This window comes from Amblyomma americanum, chromosome 10 (assembly GCF_052857255.1).
Source record: "Amblyomma americanum isolate KBUSLIRL-KWMA chromosome 10, ASM5285725v1, whole genome shotgun sequence".
Lineage (NCBI taxonomy): Eukaryota > Metazoa > Arthropoda > Arachnida > Ixodida > Ixodidae > Amblyomma > Amblyomma americanum.
Window position 1 is genome coordinate 33,737,072 of NC_135506.1, and position 17,640 is coordinate 33,754,711.

Here is a 17,640-nt window from a genome sequence, read left to right on the forward strand (position 1 = left end):
GGAAGGGCTGGTCTAGGTTGGACTCTCTTGGCTGGGTTCCGGGGAAATTCCGTAGAAAAATTCGTGACGAGTCTCCTTAGAACCAGTCCCCGTGACTCGCCAGTTGAAGGTGAAGTGGTTAGTCTTTTTGAGGACCAACTCGACCCGGATGCAAGCAGAAAGAGTCGTTGCTCTTTCACAACCGCTTAGGCGACTTCATATGAAGTCTCGCAGGCGTGTGTCACCACTTCGCGCACTTTTGCGTGCACTCCCAGACACCCTTAGAGCGTGTGGGGGTAGCGGTCTCGGTCACAAAGGAGATGCCCTCGACTCAGCGTGACATAAAGCCGATCTGTTTGCGGGATGTACCTTTGGAGCGTGTACCGTACAGAGACCCACAGAACTTCATACCTCTTGAGGAGATATACCTCGGCGGAAAAGTGATGTCGGCACTGTCGGAACCTCACGGCATAGACCGAACCATTACTCATAACTTCCGCCTCAGATGTTTGGAATTTTATATTGAAGCGGCAAGCCAGATATTAACCAGAATCCCATTGGACAACGTCCAGATGAACATACTGAAGGCAATCGACCCGCAAGTTGTCATCGAAAAGCGGATTTCTTCAATAGCCCCACTTGCCACATCATTCCCTTCTCTGGTGCCAGAAAGAGAAATGAACAAAATTGACGCAGAATGGAGACTGCTCCGCAATAGAGAAATAGACCTGCCGGCAGACCGAGCTTTCAACGCTTTTGGAAACGGGTGAGAGACGCCAGGCAAGGAGACGGGAGCCCAATGTCCACTCTCTTGAGCGACTTCGTCTACAAGCTTCTCTGTTTGCCGCACTCCAGTGCAACAGTGGAGAGAGTTTTCTCTCAGATCAACCCGATGAAAACAAAGACCAGAAACAGCTTGGTGACGCAAACCCTGGCAGCTACGCTTCACGCCAAGCGGGTTCTAAGAGGGGCCAACTGTTATGACTTTGCAGTGAAAGAACGCTTAATTGACCTCATGAAAAAAGAAATGTATATGCAGGAGTGAAACTCAGTCGGGATGCCACCCGAATGACGTGTCCTGTGTTTTAGCGTTTGTTTGTTCACACCAACATTTGGGCACAAAGTGGATTTTCCCTCGCTTTTTGACTGCAGCCGGTGAGCGTAAGTGTTCACTGCGAGATTTTCGTTCATTTCAGGGCTTAGGCCAGGATTTATTAGGCTGTGATATTAACTAATGTTTTCTTTACCCGTGATCACGTGGTACGCGAGTTTGCATGGGAAATCAATGTGTTATTGTATTCAAAGTTGCTACCAAAGTGTGGTAAGAGGGTCTCTGCGAAATAAAGGAGTTCACAATTCAACTACGCACCTTTTTTCCATGCCTGAATATTTTTTTCGGATCTAGAGAAATCTAGGGAAGTTTGAGTGAAAATTTGGGGGTGAAGTGGCTTTCGAGGTTGGCAGCACTGTCGGTCGATATCACAGGCCGGAGCGCGTAGTAGCCGAAGCGGGCGAAGCTCCGTCAAAGTTTATCGAAGTTTCTGTTAGCGCGTTAACAGCCTGTAGTGGTGTCTGTCACGTTTTCTTTTTCGCTTGTTCTAGGTCGTGTAGTACGAGTGGTGCTAGCGTCTAGCATCACACGCTGTATTGTTACTGGCGCGGGTACGTCTCCAAATGAGGGACTAAAGTCGCTGTTGCTGTCATTGAAGTGCTTTTGTTTTGGTGGTGGAGGCGTATGGCGATCCCGGACGACGTTCTGTTGGCGGGATGGGCACCGTTCGGCGCCGCCTGTCTGGTGAGTGGTCGCTGCCTCGCTTGTCGATTTGCGAAGCTGACATTTGTGCATTTAGTTGCAAAAGCATGCTAGAGAAAGTGTTCGACTTGTACAGAGCGTTGATTACCCCTGCCGCTTATCACCGTTCATGCCTATCGAGAGCGAGATGGGACGAGATGCTTTGCTACCAATACCTCGTTAAGATGTTTATGGCATTGTTGAAAAATAAAGTGACGCAGCTGTCTGCGTGCGCGGTGTTTTCACTTCGGGTTCTACTACTTTACGGGTTGTACAGCAGTAATTCTTGCATGGAAACTTAGCTGCTCAAAGGAAGGGAGCAATGAATGTATTTCATTGAGTAAGCAAAGGGGACGTCCTCATGCTTTCTGCTATAGCCTTCAAAGGGCCACCAGTACACACCTGCGCACGAGTTTTGATGGCTGTTGTGTAACAAAATACTCATGGAGCATTTGCTTTGGATATCAGGTTTCCGAATCTGGCGTTTACGTTGGCCAGCATTTTTTGATGGTTGCAAAACAATTAAGCGGAGCTCTGATGGTCAACACTGTCATAATGGCAGTCATACCTTTTCCAGGTAGTGGCGCAACAAGATGCACTACAATTCATTCACAGTAGGAACCTGATTGTGGTAGGCAGAGAGGCATGTTGAAAACGTAATGTGTTTTTGTGCATGGAGATGAAGCAGCTACTGAGTATCGTAACTGCCTCCACTATTTGGGCACTGCTGATATGCCTGTAGGCATGCACTAACGGTGTAGGCATAAGTGCAGTCTTGTACCCCTCTTTGCTCTCACTTGTAATTAATTTTTTACCCTAGAATGAGTGCACCAGGCTTGTTGCACATCCAGTGGAGGAGGAAGCACTGTTGACTGTATTAACGTGCCTGATATTGCTTACTTTTGCTTGCATCATATGCGCCCAAATGGTGCTTCAGTGCGTCTCAGTGAAGTCGTTAAATTAATGGCTCTTAGAAAACATAGCGCAAAAAGGACACGGACGACACAGAAGTGGACAGGACAGGCGCTATGTCCTGTCCACTTCTGTGTCGTCCGTGTCCTTTTTGCGCTATGTTTTCTAAGAACTGTTACCAACTAGCCCAAACCAAGCTACTGTTAAATTAATGGCTTTGGGGAAATCGATTCGTAACAGTAACACCTTCACTAGTTATAAGCAACGGCAGCGGCAAGTAGCTGATTGTCAAGGACAAGAATGGCGCCAAGATATCCACAGTGGGGTGGCATGGAGGGGGCAAGGGGGAAGGCGAGCCAAATTTTGAGTAAGCATGATGCCTTCGCGTCATTACCCCTCATAACAAAATAAGAGCAAAACAGAGTGATGACAGCTTTATATATCCGCTTAACAACCACTATTGAATGCATGGACTAAAACATTTCAGGTACTTTCAGCAAATATGAAACCTCAGCAAATATGAAACCAACCCCTCATCATGGAGATGAGGAAGCGCCTAAAAAATTCCTGGGGTGGCACCCACCAACCCTTGCATTCCCTTGGCACTGTCAATGGTCAAAGAGGCTTTTTTTTCTGTAAATAAAATTTTGGTGTCTGGTGCTGCTGTGCTTGCATCAGAAATATTGTAAACCATTTTTAAGAATTCTTCTGTCAGTGGACATGCTTGTTCTTGTGTGTCCTGATTACGGAAGCAATAAATGAGCACAAATAGCGATTGCCTGCCAGCAATATTGACAAACTGAAAACAAATGCTGTCTCAACCAGCAGGAATTCATATTGTTATGTGACAGCTAAGGTATTCACGAGTCCAAGGTCCGAAGGCCTGAGACAGCTGAGCCGCTCGCAAAATATCACAAGAGAGCACGAAGGCGTCATCGTCATACTCCAAGCACTACTCCCCCGCGCCAAAGGCGCAGTCCCGGTGCGGTGCGTATTAGACGGGAAAGGCAGAGTTCGAGTAGTAAGAATTCAGGCAGGAGACATGGACGATATTGGTGCAGCTTGGAGCGGGCGAGGAGTGTGGGTGCAGCTGTGTGATCTCGTATGTCACCGTGGTCACTGGATGTAGGACATGGTAAGGGCCCCTATAGCGGGGCAGAAGTTTTTCACACGGCCACATGTTGGGACGGGACCCAGAGCAAGACAAAGGAGCCAGGAGGGTAGGCAATGTCGTGATGGCGACAGTCATGATGGCGTTTCTGCGAGCCTTGGGACGTGGACAACCTTTGGCGCTCTACAATATGGGCAGCGTGGGCAATGGCTTCCCGAGGATAAGAAGTTGTGGAGGCAGTGGTGGGAAGTACACGGGCGAAGGGCAGCAGAGGATTGCGGCCAAACAGAAGATAAAATGGAGAGTGGCCTGCTGTATCGTGATGTGTGGAATTATATGCGAAGGTCACAAATGGGAGCCCAATATCTCAGTCACGGTGATGTTCAGAGACATACATGGAAATCATGTCGGTCAAGGTATGGTTCAGAGGTTCGGTTAGGCTGTGTGTCTGTGGGTGGTAGGCTGTGGCGAAATTGACGGACATAGCACAAGCTGAGGAGTTCGCCGACCACATGGGATAGAAAGCAACGGCCGCGATCTGTGAGCATGTGATGGGGAGCAGCGTGATGGAGGATGACGTTGTGCAGGAAGAAGTCAGCGACATCAGTAGTGCAGCTTGTTGGAATTGCTCAGGTGATAGTGTAGCGTGTGAAGTATTCCGTTACAACGGTGATCCATTTGTTCCCCATAGCAGACAGCGGTAAAGGGCCGAGCAGGTCGAGGCCGACATGGCAAAACAGATCTGTTGGGATGGCAATCGGCTGACGGTGGGCGGGGGCGAGAGTCGAAGGCTTTTTACAGTGCTGGCAGAGCTTACCAGCGGCTACATAGTGCCGGACAGAACGGTAGAGACCTGGCCAAAAAAATGCGGCGGTGCACACTGTTGTACGTGCGGGATACTCCAAGATGACCTGCCGTGGAAGCATCATGGAGCTGTTCAAGGACGCTGGAACACACGAGAGCCTTTGGCAGCGAGTTGACAGCAGATAGGTTTGCCAAACAGGTCGCGGAGCTTCTGCCAAAAGATGTCCCACGATGTCAAGTCATCTTTGCGTGTTTCAAACTACTTGCTCACAGCGCCGGTCAGATAAAATATCACATTTGCGAGGATCAGCGTCACATCCCACGTGTTACGGGTGCTGACACGTTCATAACGGGCAAGCCAGTCATCCACATCAATGTCGTCGGTCCCGCAGATTGTGCCTGGTTTGCGGGTGCAGGCCAGGACGATCTCTTGTGTTGCTGGCGGTGATGGAGCATATTCAGTAGACGTGGTAATGGTGGCGAGGTCTCTGCCGCTGGGGAGATTTAGCTATGGGCCCGGGATTGAATTTGGCAACCTGCACTAAATGTTACGTGGCAGCAAAAGTATTCACGAGGCCAAGGTTTGAAGGCCTGAGGCACCCGAACCGCTCGCAAAATATTATGAGCGCACCAAGGCGTTGTCGTCGTTCTCCGAACATTTCGTCTTCCTTCAAACATATGTAGCAATATTATTGAACGGTCTAACTGTGTTCACGTTTGGTTGTACAAGCTTTTTGTCTTGTCAGTGTGACAACACACATTTGTTGAGGGTGTATGACTAAACCACAGAATGCCTTCTTCTTGCCAGCCTACAGTGTTGTCTGCAGTATGCAGGTATGTTGTGTTACAACTCCACAGACCCCCAACACTAGTGGGGTTGTACCTATTCGTGCATGACTTTGACCATGCGTTGTCTCTTGTGCAGTTTTTAAGGAGAGACTGACTGGAGACTCTCCTCTATTTTTTTCATAGCCTGCGGTCCCGTGTAAAGTGGTAAAACTATTGCAGAATTCTCAAGTTTAAGAAGCATAAACCTTTGGGCAAGTTGGTCAGAAATGCTTCAACAACAACTGGCGCAGCCTGGCACAACAGGGACATAGAGCCAACATACATAACTTCGTGTACTTGCACTTCGCGTCTGTCAGCTTCATGTTCCTGTTATTTTCGGTTGCACCAGTTCTAATCCAAGTGTTTAGGACTGAGCAGTGAGCTGCCTTCTTGGAGTGTGGTGTGATGGTGCGCCTTTGCTACCAGTGTGACTTCAGATCTGTTCTAGTTCATAGTTGAAGGTAGAAAAAAATTTGGAGGCCTTGCACTTTATGCTGTATTGTGTTTAGTGATGTCGAGGGTATGCTGTACTATGTTTAGTGATGTCCAGGGTATGATGTACCATGTTTAGGGACATCCATAGTATTCTGTACTATGTTTAGGGATGTCCTGGCTATGCTCTGCTATGTTTAGGGATGTCCTGGCTATGCTGTACTATGTTTAGTGATGTCCAGGGTATGCTGTACTATGTTTAGTGATGTCCTGGCTATGCTGTGCTGTGTTTAGGGATGTCCTGGCTATGCTGTGCTATGTTTAGGGATGTCCTGGCTGTGCTGTACTTTGTTTAGGGATGTCTAGGGTATGCTGTACTATGTTGAGTGATGTCCAGGAAACGCGTTCATGTGTACATGCAGCTTTGCCTTCTGGTATCCTGGGTGTACCTGTGGGCACTGAGCCTGAGGCGTGAGCGGGAGCCCCTGGCCCTGGCATGTGGTACCATTGCATTGGCGGCCAGTTTGGCCGCGGCTGCACTTCTGCCGGCCGATGTCTCGCTCGTGTCGGCCATGAAGGGTGACGATGGAGCCTTCCTTCCCTGGGCGGCCAATGCATCAGAACGACAGGTGGTGCAGTCCCAGGTCCAGCTGGCCTACTATGGTTCGTGCCTCTGCTTGTCAAGTGTGCAATGCTGAGGGGCAGTGTCTTTGACAGGAGATTTGATTTGATCAGAAGGAACTCTGCAAGGAAACTTGGAAGCTGCCTGTTACCTTTGATGAGAAGAGATGCAGCAAGAAGTGCATCTACCAACGGCGCCATGTACCGACGTGCACATGCTTCTGGATCCCTTATACTGCAGAAGCTAACCTGAAAAATATCGTATCGTATAGCATGTGTGGTTTAAAGGGACACTGAGGAGAAATTGAAGTTGGCTTGTATCGATAGAATAGCAGCTCCTGATCACAAAAACGCCACTCTTACTGAAAACAAAGCTCTTGTAATGTAGAAAATAGCAAGAACCATAATACAGGTATCGCCGCCACTTGGAGGAATTTGCCTTACTTCATGGATGTCGCGAATCTCTGAGGCTGGCAAAGGAAGGTTGCGCACCGCACCGCTAGCCGTCAGAAATCACGGAGTCTGCGTTTACGTCACGTGGCACGTCACTCTGTTCTGAGACGTCATAAGAGATGCTGTGGCGTCATAAGAGTTCCCTGAGTTTGAATCAGAGCGGCGGGAAAAACTTTTCATCTTCGAATCTAAATTTCTTTGAAATAAATTCATCTTTCGCGCCCGGACAAGCGGCAACGAAGCCATGAAATGCCGAACTATCAGATTTTGCTAACAAAAAAAAATTGATAGAGCTCTCCTCAGTGTCCCTTTAACATCCCAATTTGCACCCAGGCTATGAGACACACCATGCTTGAATGTTCTGAATTCACCATGCATCTTGAAGATTGACATAAATTGGCAGGAGGCAACAAATTTCTTAAATGGGCTCTGAAATGCCTTCTGAGGAAAGTTCATAAACTTTTTCAGTCACTAAGTTCTCTCGTCATGAACACCTGAGTCAAATAATACACTTCTACACGCAGTAGAGAACCCACAATCGCGCGCGAAAGTTAGCGAGTCCTTTCCGGTGACTTTTTCATGTTCGCACCCTCCTCCATTGTGCACTGGTGCCTAATTTTGTTGTTTGTTGAGAGGTGACTATTGGTTAGACTCTTTCAGGCGTCATGCAGCTACCATGGCTGCGGCCAGTCAACAGCGTCACTTTGACGGGTCAGGAAGCTCCACCCTAGGCGGCGGGGCTGGCTGAGGAGCGCTGACCTTCGACTGGGCAAAAAGTGATGCGAAAAGAAGGAAAAGTGCGAAGCTACTGAAATTCAAATTTTTACTAGAGATAGCTCAGCTTCCACAAAACGCATTAAAAAAAATTTGTGCTGGAGGATATTTGCGAAGTGGCGTCCTTTAACGTGCCAGGAATACCACACCTTTCTTGAAAGCCCATTTCAGAGCCCCTTTAAACTAATGTACAAAGACGGAAGACTGATCTCATATCAGGAAAATAAAATATACATACGCACACTGGACTTGGATTCAATCCAGAAACCTACATGTCCAAATGCACTACAGTGGTGGCCTAGCGGTCTGAGCACCCACTTCACATGCGGGAAGTGCAAGGTTCGATTCTTAGTGCCGCTGAGTGTGCACCAGTGGTACAATGGGTACAAGCTTTCCCCTGGCCAGGGTCTTGGCCTATTTGGGGTGAAAAGATTTTAACATCGGTTTTTGACTCCACCCTGTGTAGATGAAAAATGTCTTGTGCCATGGCGCTCTTTAGCCAAATCTGCCCTTGCACCGTAAAAAAATTCGTTATTGTCATACATGTCCAAATGAAGTTGTCATTCTACTGTCGCCAAATGGCGGAGTTGCTCATGGCATTTTGACATGTATTATCATGCTAAACTTGCTCGCTGCCACTGGTGGTGCGGAAGTTTCTGGCTGTGCTTGACTTGATTGGTAATTGTGCCTCGAGAAAAGATTTCGAGTTGGGGCACGTTTGATACCGTAATGATAGTTCATGGCTCATTGACAAACTTGGCTCATTACTTCGGGCAACGCAGGTATGTAGCTGTGGAAGCTTTAATGAAAGTGGAGCAGTGATATGATGCAGCCGAGGTTTCAGAAGTCACACTACCATTACTGATTCAAAATATTTCATAGCTGTGCTCAGTGACAAGCTGGAGCAGCAATTCGCTCTCTTCTGCAAAACTTTCCTTTCATTTGTGCACAGTATGTTGAAAGCGTGCATATGAGGTAAAAAAGAGCAGCACCTATTGCGCATCCTGGTAGGGTGAGGACTTGCCTAAACAAAATGGTTCACCATTAAAGCTGTGCAGGCGGGGTAGTGTTGAGTCACACATTCTTGCTTTACTGACAATACTGCTTTGGGGGAGGGCCATTGTGGCATGTTAAGGCCTAGCATGTAGTGGTGTTAAGGCCTAGCATGTCTAGTGTAGCATGTACGGGGTCTTCTATATTTGGCAGGAGGATTTTAAAGCATATTTCTGCGCAAACTGCTGGTCTATTGGCACTAATAAACATGCACAAAGTAGCATATTATATTATATTTTTCTTGAGAACTAATTTAACATCGGCATTTGCTCGAGTTGTGTGGGATTGCTGAGAAGCTGGTGTCCATTGTGACTCCATTTCATTGAAAAGCATTGCAAGCTGCAGTGAATCTGACAGGTGATGTCACATGCTGGCATCTGCGACACAACTTGCCCACCCACAAAGTCAGGTGGTCTTTGCATCAGTTTCTCCTGTGATCAGTTGGTCATGTCACAGTGGATCACAGTTTTTCAGGCATCATATGATGCAGATAGGCCAGTTGTTTGCTAAGAGGAATTTTTTAAAATCCTCCAGCCAAAAATGGAAGGCTCTTTATAAAGTAGGGAGAAACGTCTATGGTCGTGGAGGCCCAGGTGCAGTAATTAAGTTGTAGTTTGCCGAGATGATGGGTGGCTGCGGCTGTTACAAGACAGGGGTTACTGGAGACCAAATGAGAGAGGCCTTTTTAATTGCAATGGCCCTAACGTGACTTACCATGATGATGATGGGGACTAAGGGATTTTCTTTTTTTGCCAGTCTACGCTCTCAAATGGAGTAGTTGGACATCCTGTACCAGAAGGCACGACAGAACAGACCATGCAGGCTATATTCTGAACTTTGAGCTTACAGTCATTTGGGTTTTGCCATTGTCAGTGTATATTTTGAGTTTGTTCTCAGTACTCCTATTAAACACGCAGCAAATGCTGATTGCCATGTCATCTACCTTCCCCACACACAAATTGGACTCGTACGGACCAAGTAGCCCAACCCTTGCAGAAAATTGTTTGAGATTTCTGGTTGGCATGGAAATGTTGCTATAACTATTGGAGTATTGCCTGTGAAAAAAAAGTATTTTGCATATTTGTTTTATTTTGTGGATTGTCATCTTTACTGATTCTATCGCAGATGTTGTGGTCTTTAATACATTGAACAGCCATATACACCAGTGAACAAAGTGAGTAATCAAAACATGATGAGGTGTTTGTTTAGAGAGGGCCGGTGAGCAGAATACGGGTGACGATCAGTTCGGGCGCCAGCAATGAGAGCTTGGGTCTTGTGTGCAAGTTTACAAGGCTGTGCCGACCTATTTTGATTGCAGCCTCATCTCAGCCAGTAAAATATAATTATAATCTAGCCTGTCAGCACTGCAGACCACCAGTCAAGTCTGACTGAAAGCACTGCGCCTTGTGCAAGTTAGCGACTGAGCATCTGTTTGCCTGCAGTGCTGTACGGACTGCTGGTGCTGCTGGCATTTGTGGTGCTGCCCTTTGCCTACTTCTTTTCGGAAGAGAAGGATGACACGCTGGATGTGGGAGTTGGCACGGTGAGTGTGTGGTTCGTTTCTCGCTGTCTGGAGTCATCCTTCTCACATAGGATGAACTTGAACTCTGAACTTTTGACCTGTCTTGCTTTTTTGTTTGCAAGCACTACAGGATCTCATTAATGAGAACTCACTTAGTTCAAAATTTGAGTTTACTTGAACTGATGCTTTGGTTGTAAGTGTCAAATAAACTAAAAAGATGCTGAAAAGTGTGTTAAGAAGCTGATGTACCAGCTTAATTTTGTGCCTGCTGATTTCTTGGTCGGATCGTAAAATAAAGCCAATATGTCCATTGGATTGACAAAAGCAAAAGTTGCAATAGCATTAGTAGTGTAGGCAGTAGGGCAGAATGATAGATGTGTGCTGACAGAGATTCTGTGAGGTAGCACTGGCTTGTGACTAGTTCCTTGTTTGCATTACGAAACCAGTTCTTTTTCCAGTTTGGTTAGAGTGTTCTTCTGGAGCATTCATTATCTGAGCACTGTGTTTTGTTGGCAGATGAGCTGTGCCAAAAGATGCAGTATGCAATGTAGTGGTGAAAATGAAAATGAAACAAGTTAGTGTATTTTCGTGCACCAAAGCCATGTCTAGGTCATTAGGCAAGTGGCAGTAGAGGGTTCTGGATTAAATTTGACCACTTGCAGTTGCACCCAGATCTCAGCACCATGATCTCAAGGCACTCTTGCCTTGAGCCTCTATTGAAATGACCCTCTGCGATGGCTCAGCCGATTTGGCTTTCAGTTGCAGAGTCCCAGGCCTGGGATGGAATCCTGCCTGTTGGGACTGCGTTTCGATGCAAAAGACCCTTCGTATGCTGTGCCATGTCAGTGCACATCAAAGAGCTCTAGGCGGCCATAATTAATCCAGAACCCTCAATTATGGCGCCCCTCGTAGCCTAGCTGCAGCTTCAAGACGTTAGACCTGACGCACCTTCTGTCTAACTGCCTACATCTCTTGAAAAGTGGCTGGCACTTCCAGGAGTTAAACCTGCAGACTTGTACTTGGACGAAAGGAATAATAGGTGGTGATGTGGCGTACTATACTCATGTCAGATGCCCGTGTAGGAAAGAGGCGTTCAATGCTTAGTTGTACGATAATACCTTTGAACCAGCGTGCAAGGTGTCGTGTTTACATGTATTTTTTCCTGATGGTAATATTTGAAGTGATTTCTCACAGAGGGTGGTGTCGGCGCTGAAGTACACCATCTTGTTCCTGCTGGTTGCTGGTGTGCTGCTCACTATTGGGTGAGTGTCCAGCTGCTCTTAGCACTGAGAAGGTTTAAAGGAAGCGTCATTAGAATTTAGAGCCAGGCACTGTTACATCCTCTTACAGAAAATAAAGGAGGGAGGAAAAAGTGGGTTGCAGTGGTAATTGTACAGGAAACAGTGATTGGGTAGAGCCTACAGTTGTCACGTGTGAGAAAACAGAACAGTGGGGATTACAGCCTGTGGGGAGGACAGTATGGCTAAGATCGTGAAACACAAGCAGGCTTGGGCAGCACATCTCATCTGTGAAGGAGTCTACATTAGGGCAGGACAATGGTATAGTGGGAAAAAAAAACTCGAAAGGGAGAACGTGAGTTCCCTTTTGTGCTTTTTTCAGCTATGCATTTCAACCAACTTGCCCAACTTTCCACTTCTCTAAAGAGACAAGGGTGTCAGTGGAGTTCAGTGCTGGATGAAAAGAGGCATTCATTCTGCTAGCCAGCAGTTCTTGTGGTAATAGTAATGTCCTTCTCTGCTTCTAACTGCCCTTGTTGATGCAACAGAGGGGAGCAAGTTTCATGGGGCAGCGACGTTGCGCACATCCCTCCTTGCTGGGCTCCCTCCTGATAATGCCACTTAAATGGAAAATGGGATTGGGTTAACCATGTCAGAAGCGTTTACATCGGCAGCTCTTACGGCCATGCTTACTGTTTGACATCGGTGTTGTCCGCATAAAATACTAGATGCAACGCGCCGTGCTGAATGGTCAGAGTGGAGTGACATTGCACATGACATTCTGACAGTTTGCTATGCTTAGTGGCCAGAATCCCTCTCACTGATTGGTTGGAGCACAATGACATCACTTGTTAGGTCAGCAGGTATTCACTAGAGAAGCTTACCCATGGTGCAAATGCAAGCGTAGAAGCATAAATGCAACAGACATCCCACAGTCCTACCTAGAGTTACTGTGAACACTGGGACTGGCATTTCGCACCACCCCAGCTGTTGCTCATATTCACCTTACCACTAGGGTGAACGTTTCGTAAATTATTAAAGCCACACTGTCCTGCTATGTCTCAGAGCTCTTGGATCATACCACTTGGGAAACTCTGCTTCAAAAAGTGACTAGGCTATTCCAAGGGACCATATTGTGGGGGCTTACATGCGAAAAGCATTTTTTTTTTCTTTTTGCTTCCTTTAACTCTTGAATTTCTCTCTTGGACTGCTATATTTGTGGATTTTTGTTAGTGCATCTGTTTCACTTTGTAGCCAGGCAGTAGTATCTTTATCAACAGTCTCGCGGTTTGTAACTTGAACATAGTTTTAGGTATTGACCACAGGCATGCGACAATTCGTAAACTTCCAAATTTTGTCCAACTTGGACCGCTGTTTTTTGATACTAGATGGACCCTATGTAAAGTTTCACACACTTTGGCCTCCTAAATATGAAATGACCAGGTGTAGAAGAAAACCTTTTCCTTCTAAATGCCTGTCAGTAATTTTTGTCTGGCTATTTCAATCTGGGGTGGTGTGCATGGGAAGTATGTCCGACAGCTGCAGGGGGGGGTGGTGTTCGGTGTTGAGTGAGTGTGATCTACGTGATAGCCCAAGATTTCTAAGCAAAGGGCATGTGTGACTCTATCTTCTGTGCTCTTGTTGCTGGTAGAAAAAAAAAGGCGCTAGTTCAGGCACCTTTGGAATTTGTACTTTTTCCATTTTGCCAGCGTGACTATCACGTTCTTTGCTCAGTCCTGGAATAAAAGTTTCATTTGTAAGATGCACAACTTCTACATTGTTTAACTAGTTTTGTTGGATTTAATGGCGCATAAGCATTGAAGGCAACAGCATGCCTAACAAAGAGCAATGTTTAACTACCTAGTATTCAAGGAAAAAATTTTGCAAAATGGAACTTTCTTTTATATTTGTTGCATCTGTTGGCTCTATGGATCACTCAAAAGGGGTGATAGTGTGGAAGTGGTTTTTACTATGCTAGGCAGGTAACAATCTAGTTTGCAGCAAAATTGTAGCCTTATGTGCTCTAGTTATAGCAGAGTATTGATAACTAAGTCGGAAAACAAGAGAGTCCTCCAGGACAGCTGGTTTGCTTGGAAGCACCCTTAGCAACCAATAAGGCATGGAGGAAACTGGTGAATCCTTCGCACCTATGTTTTCAGTTAAAAATAATATAGCTGCTGCTTGTTAAGTGGGTTGGACATCAGGCTTGAAATATATATGATTTTAGTGTAGGCCAGCTCAATCAGCTGCCATCAGTCTAATGCTAATAGTATTCCTCTACCAGTTGCTTGCAGCAATAGAGTTCATCCCTTACTAGTTACTGCGGAAGCATTTTGCCATCATTTTTGTTAGAATCAGTCTGTCAGCATGTTGGCTTATTGGAACTCAATAGAATTTCATTGAACGCATGTGAAGAGCGCCTCAAAATGCTGACCCTGGGTGTTGTCAACATGCAGGGCAGTCATTCCTCTGCGACAGCTTCCACCGAGCAACAGCACGGAATGGGACAGAATTCAGTTCCTTGTCGACGAGCTCGTTGCCAGCCGTAAGTGCTTGCTTTCTGTGCTTTGTGCAGAGCCAGCTTCAAGCTGGTTGCTGCTTTTGTGTAACAGAATGGTAAAAGACAAGCAGCATGCAAAGCGGGTGCTTGTAAAGAAGAAAAAAACATGACAAACACTTAAGGACACGGGATAAGCTTAGAGTTACTACTATATACGCTCCTTAGGTAGCCAGAGTTGTGCGTAGGTCCACCAAGTTGCCACCGATAGCATCCAGGTTATGAGGGAGAAGTGCAACTGTAGTGTGTTGGAGCCAATTTTGGCGCAGCGATTATGGCGGTTGCCCGATCATGCCACTCATCTTTTGCCTGTCAAACTCTCTTATTATGAGCATAATGCTATGGTCATGGGTTCAGACAGATTCTTAGTCATAAGCAGGCTGCATGAAGACCTTTCTTAACAACTTATCAGCAAAACTACAGTGCCTAGAATACACTGCCTAATGCGCCAACCGAGAGCATCGAGGTGGCAGTAGGAGCAATGACTGCCAGCGGCTGCTGCGTAGGGGCGCTGCTTACAGGGAGTGGGCTAAATTCTTAATTTAGTCCACTCTTCTTAATCCTCTCCATTACGTGCATTGTGATATTGCATGTCTGTTCTTTGCAAGGCCACTTTACCTTGGACATTCTGTGCAACAATCAGATGGTGCACTCACCAAAGAAGTTACACATTCATCCACATGGCAGTAGTGGCTGTGCTAAGTGATATCGTCTGCTAAGCCAGATTGTTGCCTGGCGACACAGATAGATAGAAACTTGAGGCCATACCCTTTGTAGTCCACTCCCTGTAAGTAACGCCCTCAATAGGAGACTGTTGGCAGTCATTGGAAACGGCACTCTCCCTTCCTGTGTCGAGCTGCCTGTGCTCAGCACACTAGCCAGTATATTCTAGACACTGTAGCAAACCACCTGCTGCATCGGTGACTGTCGCCGTCCGTTGTACAGCAGAAGTCACAAATGCTGTTGTTTTGAAAATAAGAGGAAATTTGTTATAAAACTGTATGTTCTAGATACGAAAGAAACCTGTTAAGGAATATGTATGCGTGGGCAATAAGAATATTTCACCAAGGGCGCGAACAATAGCAAACTAATGGGTTTTTGGCGGAAATCGAGTGCCAGATGATGCAGAGAAGTAGGCTTCCCTACATTGCATGGATGCTTTGTGGTCACGTGGTCACGAGTGGCACAGGGAAAATGAACACAAAACTCTAGAACTCTGGATACAGTGTAACTCTAGATAGGCCTTGTCATTATCGCTATCTGTCTCGTGTTATAGATGACTGGTGACGGTGTTTGTTGGAGCAGATTATTAGCATCCACTTCACTTCAGCGGACTTCTCTTAACCACCAGTTTGCTGATTGAGTTTGGTGCAAGGCGCAGCATTGCTTAGCCTGTCCCCACTGTGACTGCAGGCGGTGAAGACTCCCTGAGCTTTCTGCTGTCGCTGTTCATGCTGGTCGGCATGTTCCTGCTCATCATATACACGGTAAGTTATAGTGCTAACAGCACACTGGGATGCCTTGTCTTCTTTGACACTTGTTTTCTTTGTTCTGTTTTGCCTGGTCTTTGCCTTTTCGCACCGGATATGCAGAAAGAGGTACTGGTGCGGGCCGCTTCTCATTCGAGATTCTAGAAAACGGGAAGCCACCAAGGCTTTGAGACACAAATAATAGATACTCTTTAATTCAATCTTCAAGAGACCAGAGATTTTTGTTTGACTTATCGGCAGCTCTTCTTAATGTGATCTAAAGCTAAATGTGATTTCCTTCATGGATATCGTGCATAAAGCAGTATTTTCAAATATTTCTCTATGTAAATGTAGCTAAAAGCATCAGCACAGCATAAAATGTGGATGAAAGGCACTGATATGGTTACTCAACCAGCAGTCTCCAACATGGCTCTGTGGTTGGAAAAGTTTTCAATAATGCACTGGTTTCTTAATAAAAAACCACGTTAATTGTGACCTCAAGGGACTGTAAAAGGTGTGCATATTATTCAAAGGTCGAATCATAAAATGTCTGCAAGGAAAACAGCTTTCAGAAAACTGTTTAGCACCGCTCCACATTTGACTGACGAACAAATAGGAGACGGTCATCTGCTTTTACTTGAAAAGTGCGTGGCTGTGACGATTTTTTCCAATTCCGTTGTGCTTTACTACACGCCCACCGTCGGGAATATCAAAGCAGAACTACTCCAGAATAGTAAGGCCTTCCACGGCCTCTTTCACAGGTGCAACATGATAGAACAGGCGCCTCCTTGCGAGCGGCGGCGTCCATGTAAGAAGGCTTCACCATATGCACAATGAGTAGCTTGTGAGGAGAGCACATATTTGGCACACAGGACCGTGCAGACGGAATTGAGGGGAATGCACATTTGTACCGAAGTAGTGAGATGCCTTCGAATGAGAAAAAATATTTGTTGGAGGCACTTGGATATCTCTTAACTGCAGGAAGGCGAAAGCCGTTCGCGACTCATTGACTGATTGCACTGATTTAAATTTAAGCGGTGACGTCACGCTGCGCATGCGCAGTTGTTGCTTGGCGGCGCATCACACCACCTGTCACAGTGGGCAATTTGATCAGTCCAGTTGGCAGGTTGTGATCACGTGCCAAGGTCACATGACACATGACAAGGTTACCTATGATGACCTAGGATGTAACGGACGGGCACCGAGGTCACGTGACTGGATGGACAGTCACCGTGAGTATGAGCCATTAAAGGCTTTCGCCTTAAAAATGAGCAGCAAGGCACCAGTCAGAGTCTGAAACGGCGCACAACTGGTCTTAGCTCGCTGGTGCACAGCCGATAAACGCTATCACCACAGGGCGGTAGCGAAGCTCAGAAAATGACATAACACTATGATGGAGCACCTCCGATTGCTTGGTGGGCCGGGCGGACCTTGGCATGGCCCCTCTTCGGGCCCCATCCAAGCTAATTGGTTGAAATTGAAATTGTTTCTTTGGGGGGGAAAGGAAATGACGCAGTACCTGTCTCACTTCTCGGCTGTCGGGTTCGAACACGAGTACTCCGGATCAGTAGCCGAGCGCCCTGACCACTGAGCCACGGCAGTTGGAGAGGCAAAATTTTGAGTTCGTGTGGAACCGCAAACCTGACCTATCTTGACATCGGCGGCTGCCCTTTTGCATGCAGGGTGTGTTGGAGGTAGACAAAAAGTATGAATTAAGCGAATTTAAAGAGAAATCACAGCACAAATTAAGCAGCTGTAAAATAAATGAACATGTACAGGTAAAAAAAAAATTGTAATTTGCTTGAATTAACCGAAAGAGCACATTATCGGAGTTCGAGTTGTCCTGAGTCTGCTGTAGATGAGGGGCTAAGTATTGTATGCTTGCATTATATTCCTTGCTCACACTATATCTCTCTACACTGTGTGTGTCAGTAAAAGAAGAAAATTAAAAATGCATCTGACTTATCACACCAGCTTATTTGGAAAGACAATATTCTATTTTGCACAGCATTGAGGAGGGAACAAGAGAGTAAAGTGTAGTGAGAGGAAATGCAGAGAGGTCGGACAGCACAGAGGTGATCCTGATCTGATATTC

General features: G+C 46.3%; 1 protein-coding gene across 1 annotated transcript in view; it reads left to right on the forward strand.

Moving 5' to 3' along the window:
* The first annotated feature begins 1,457 nt into the window (after positions 1 to 1,457).
* Positions 1,458 to 17,640, forward strand: part of LOC144107622 (putative lysosomal cobalamin transporter) — a 41,069-nt gene continuing 24,886 nt past the window's right edge. Inside the window, exons 1-6 of the mRNA XM_077640723.1 lie at positions 1,458 to 1,774; positions 6,281 to 6,521; positions 10,202 to 10,302; positions 11,476 to 11,543; positions 13,976 to 14,064; positions 15,490 to 15,563. Coding sequence (XP_077496849.1) covers positions 1,715 to 1,774; positions 6,281 to 6,521; positions 10,202 to 10,302; positions 11,476 to 11,543; positions 13,976 to 14,064; positions 15,490 to 15,563 — 633 coding nt within the window. The 5' untranslated portion in view covers positions 1,458 to 1,714. The remainder of the gene's footprint in view (positions 1,775 to 6,280; positions 6,522 to 10,201; positions 10,303 to 11,475; positions 11,544 to 13,975; positions 14,065 to 15,489; positions 15,564 to 17,640) is intronic.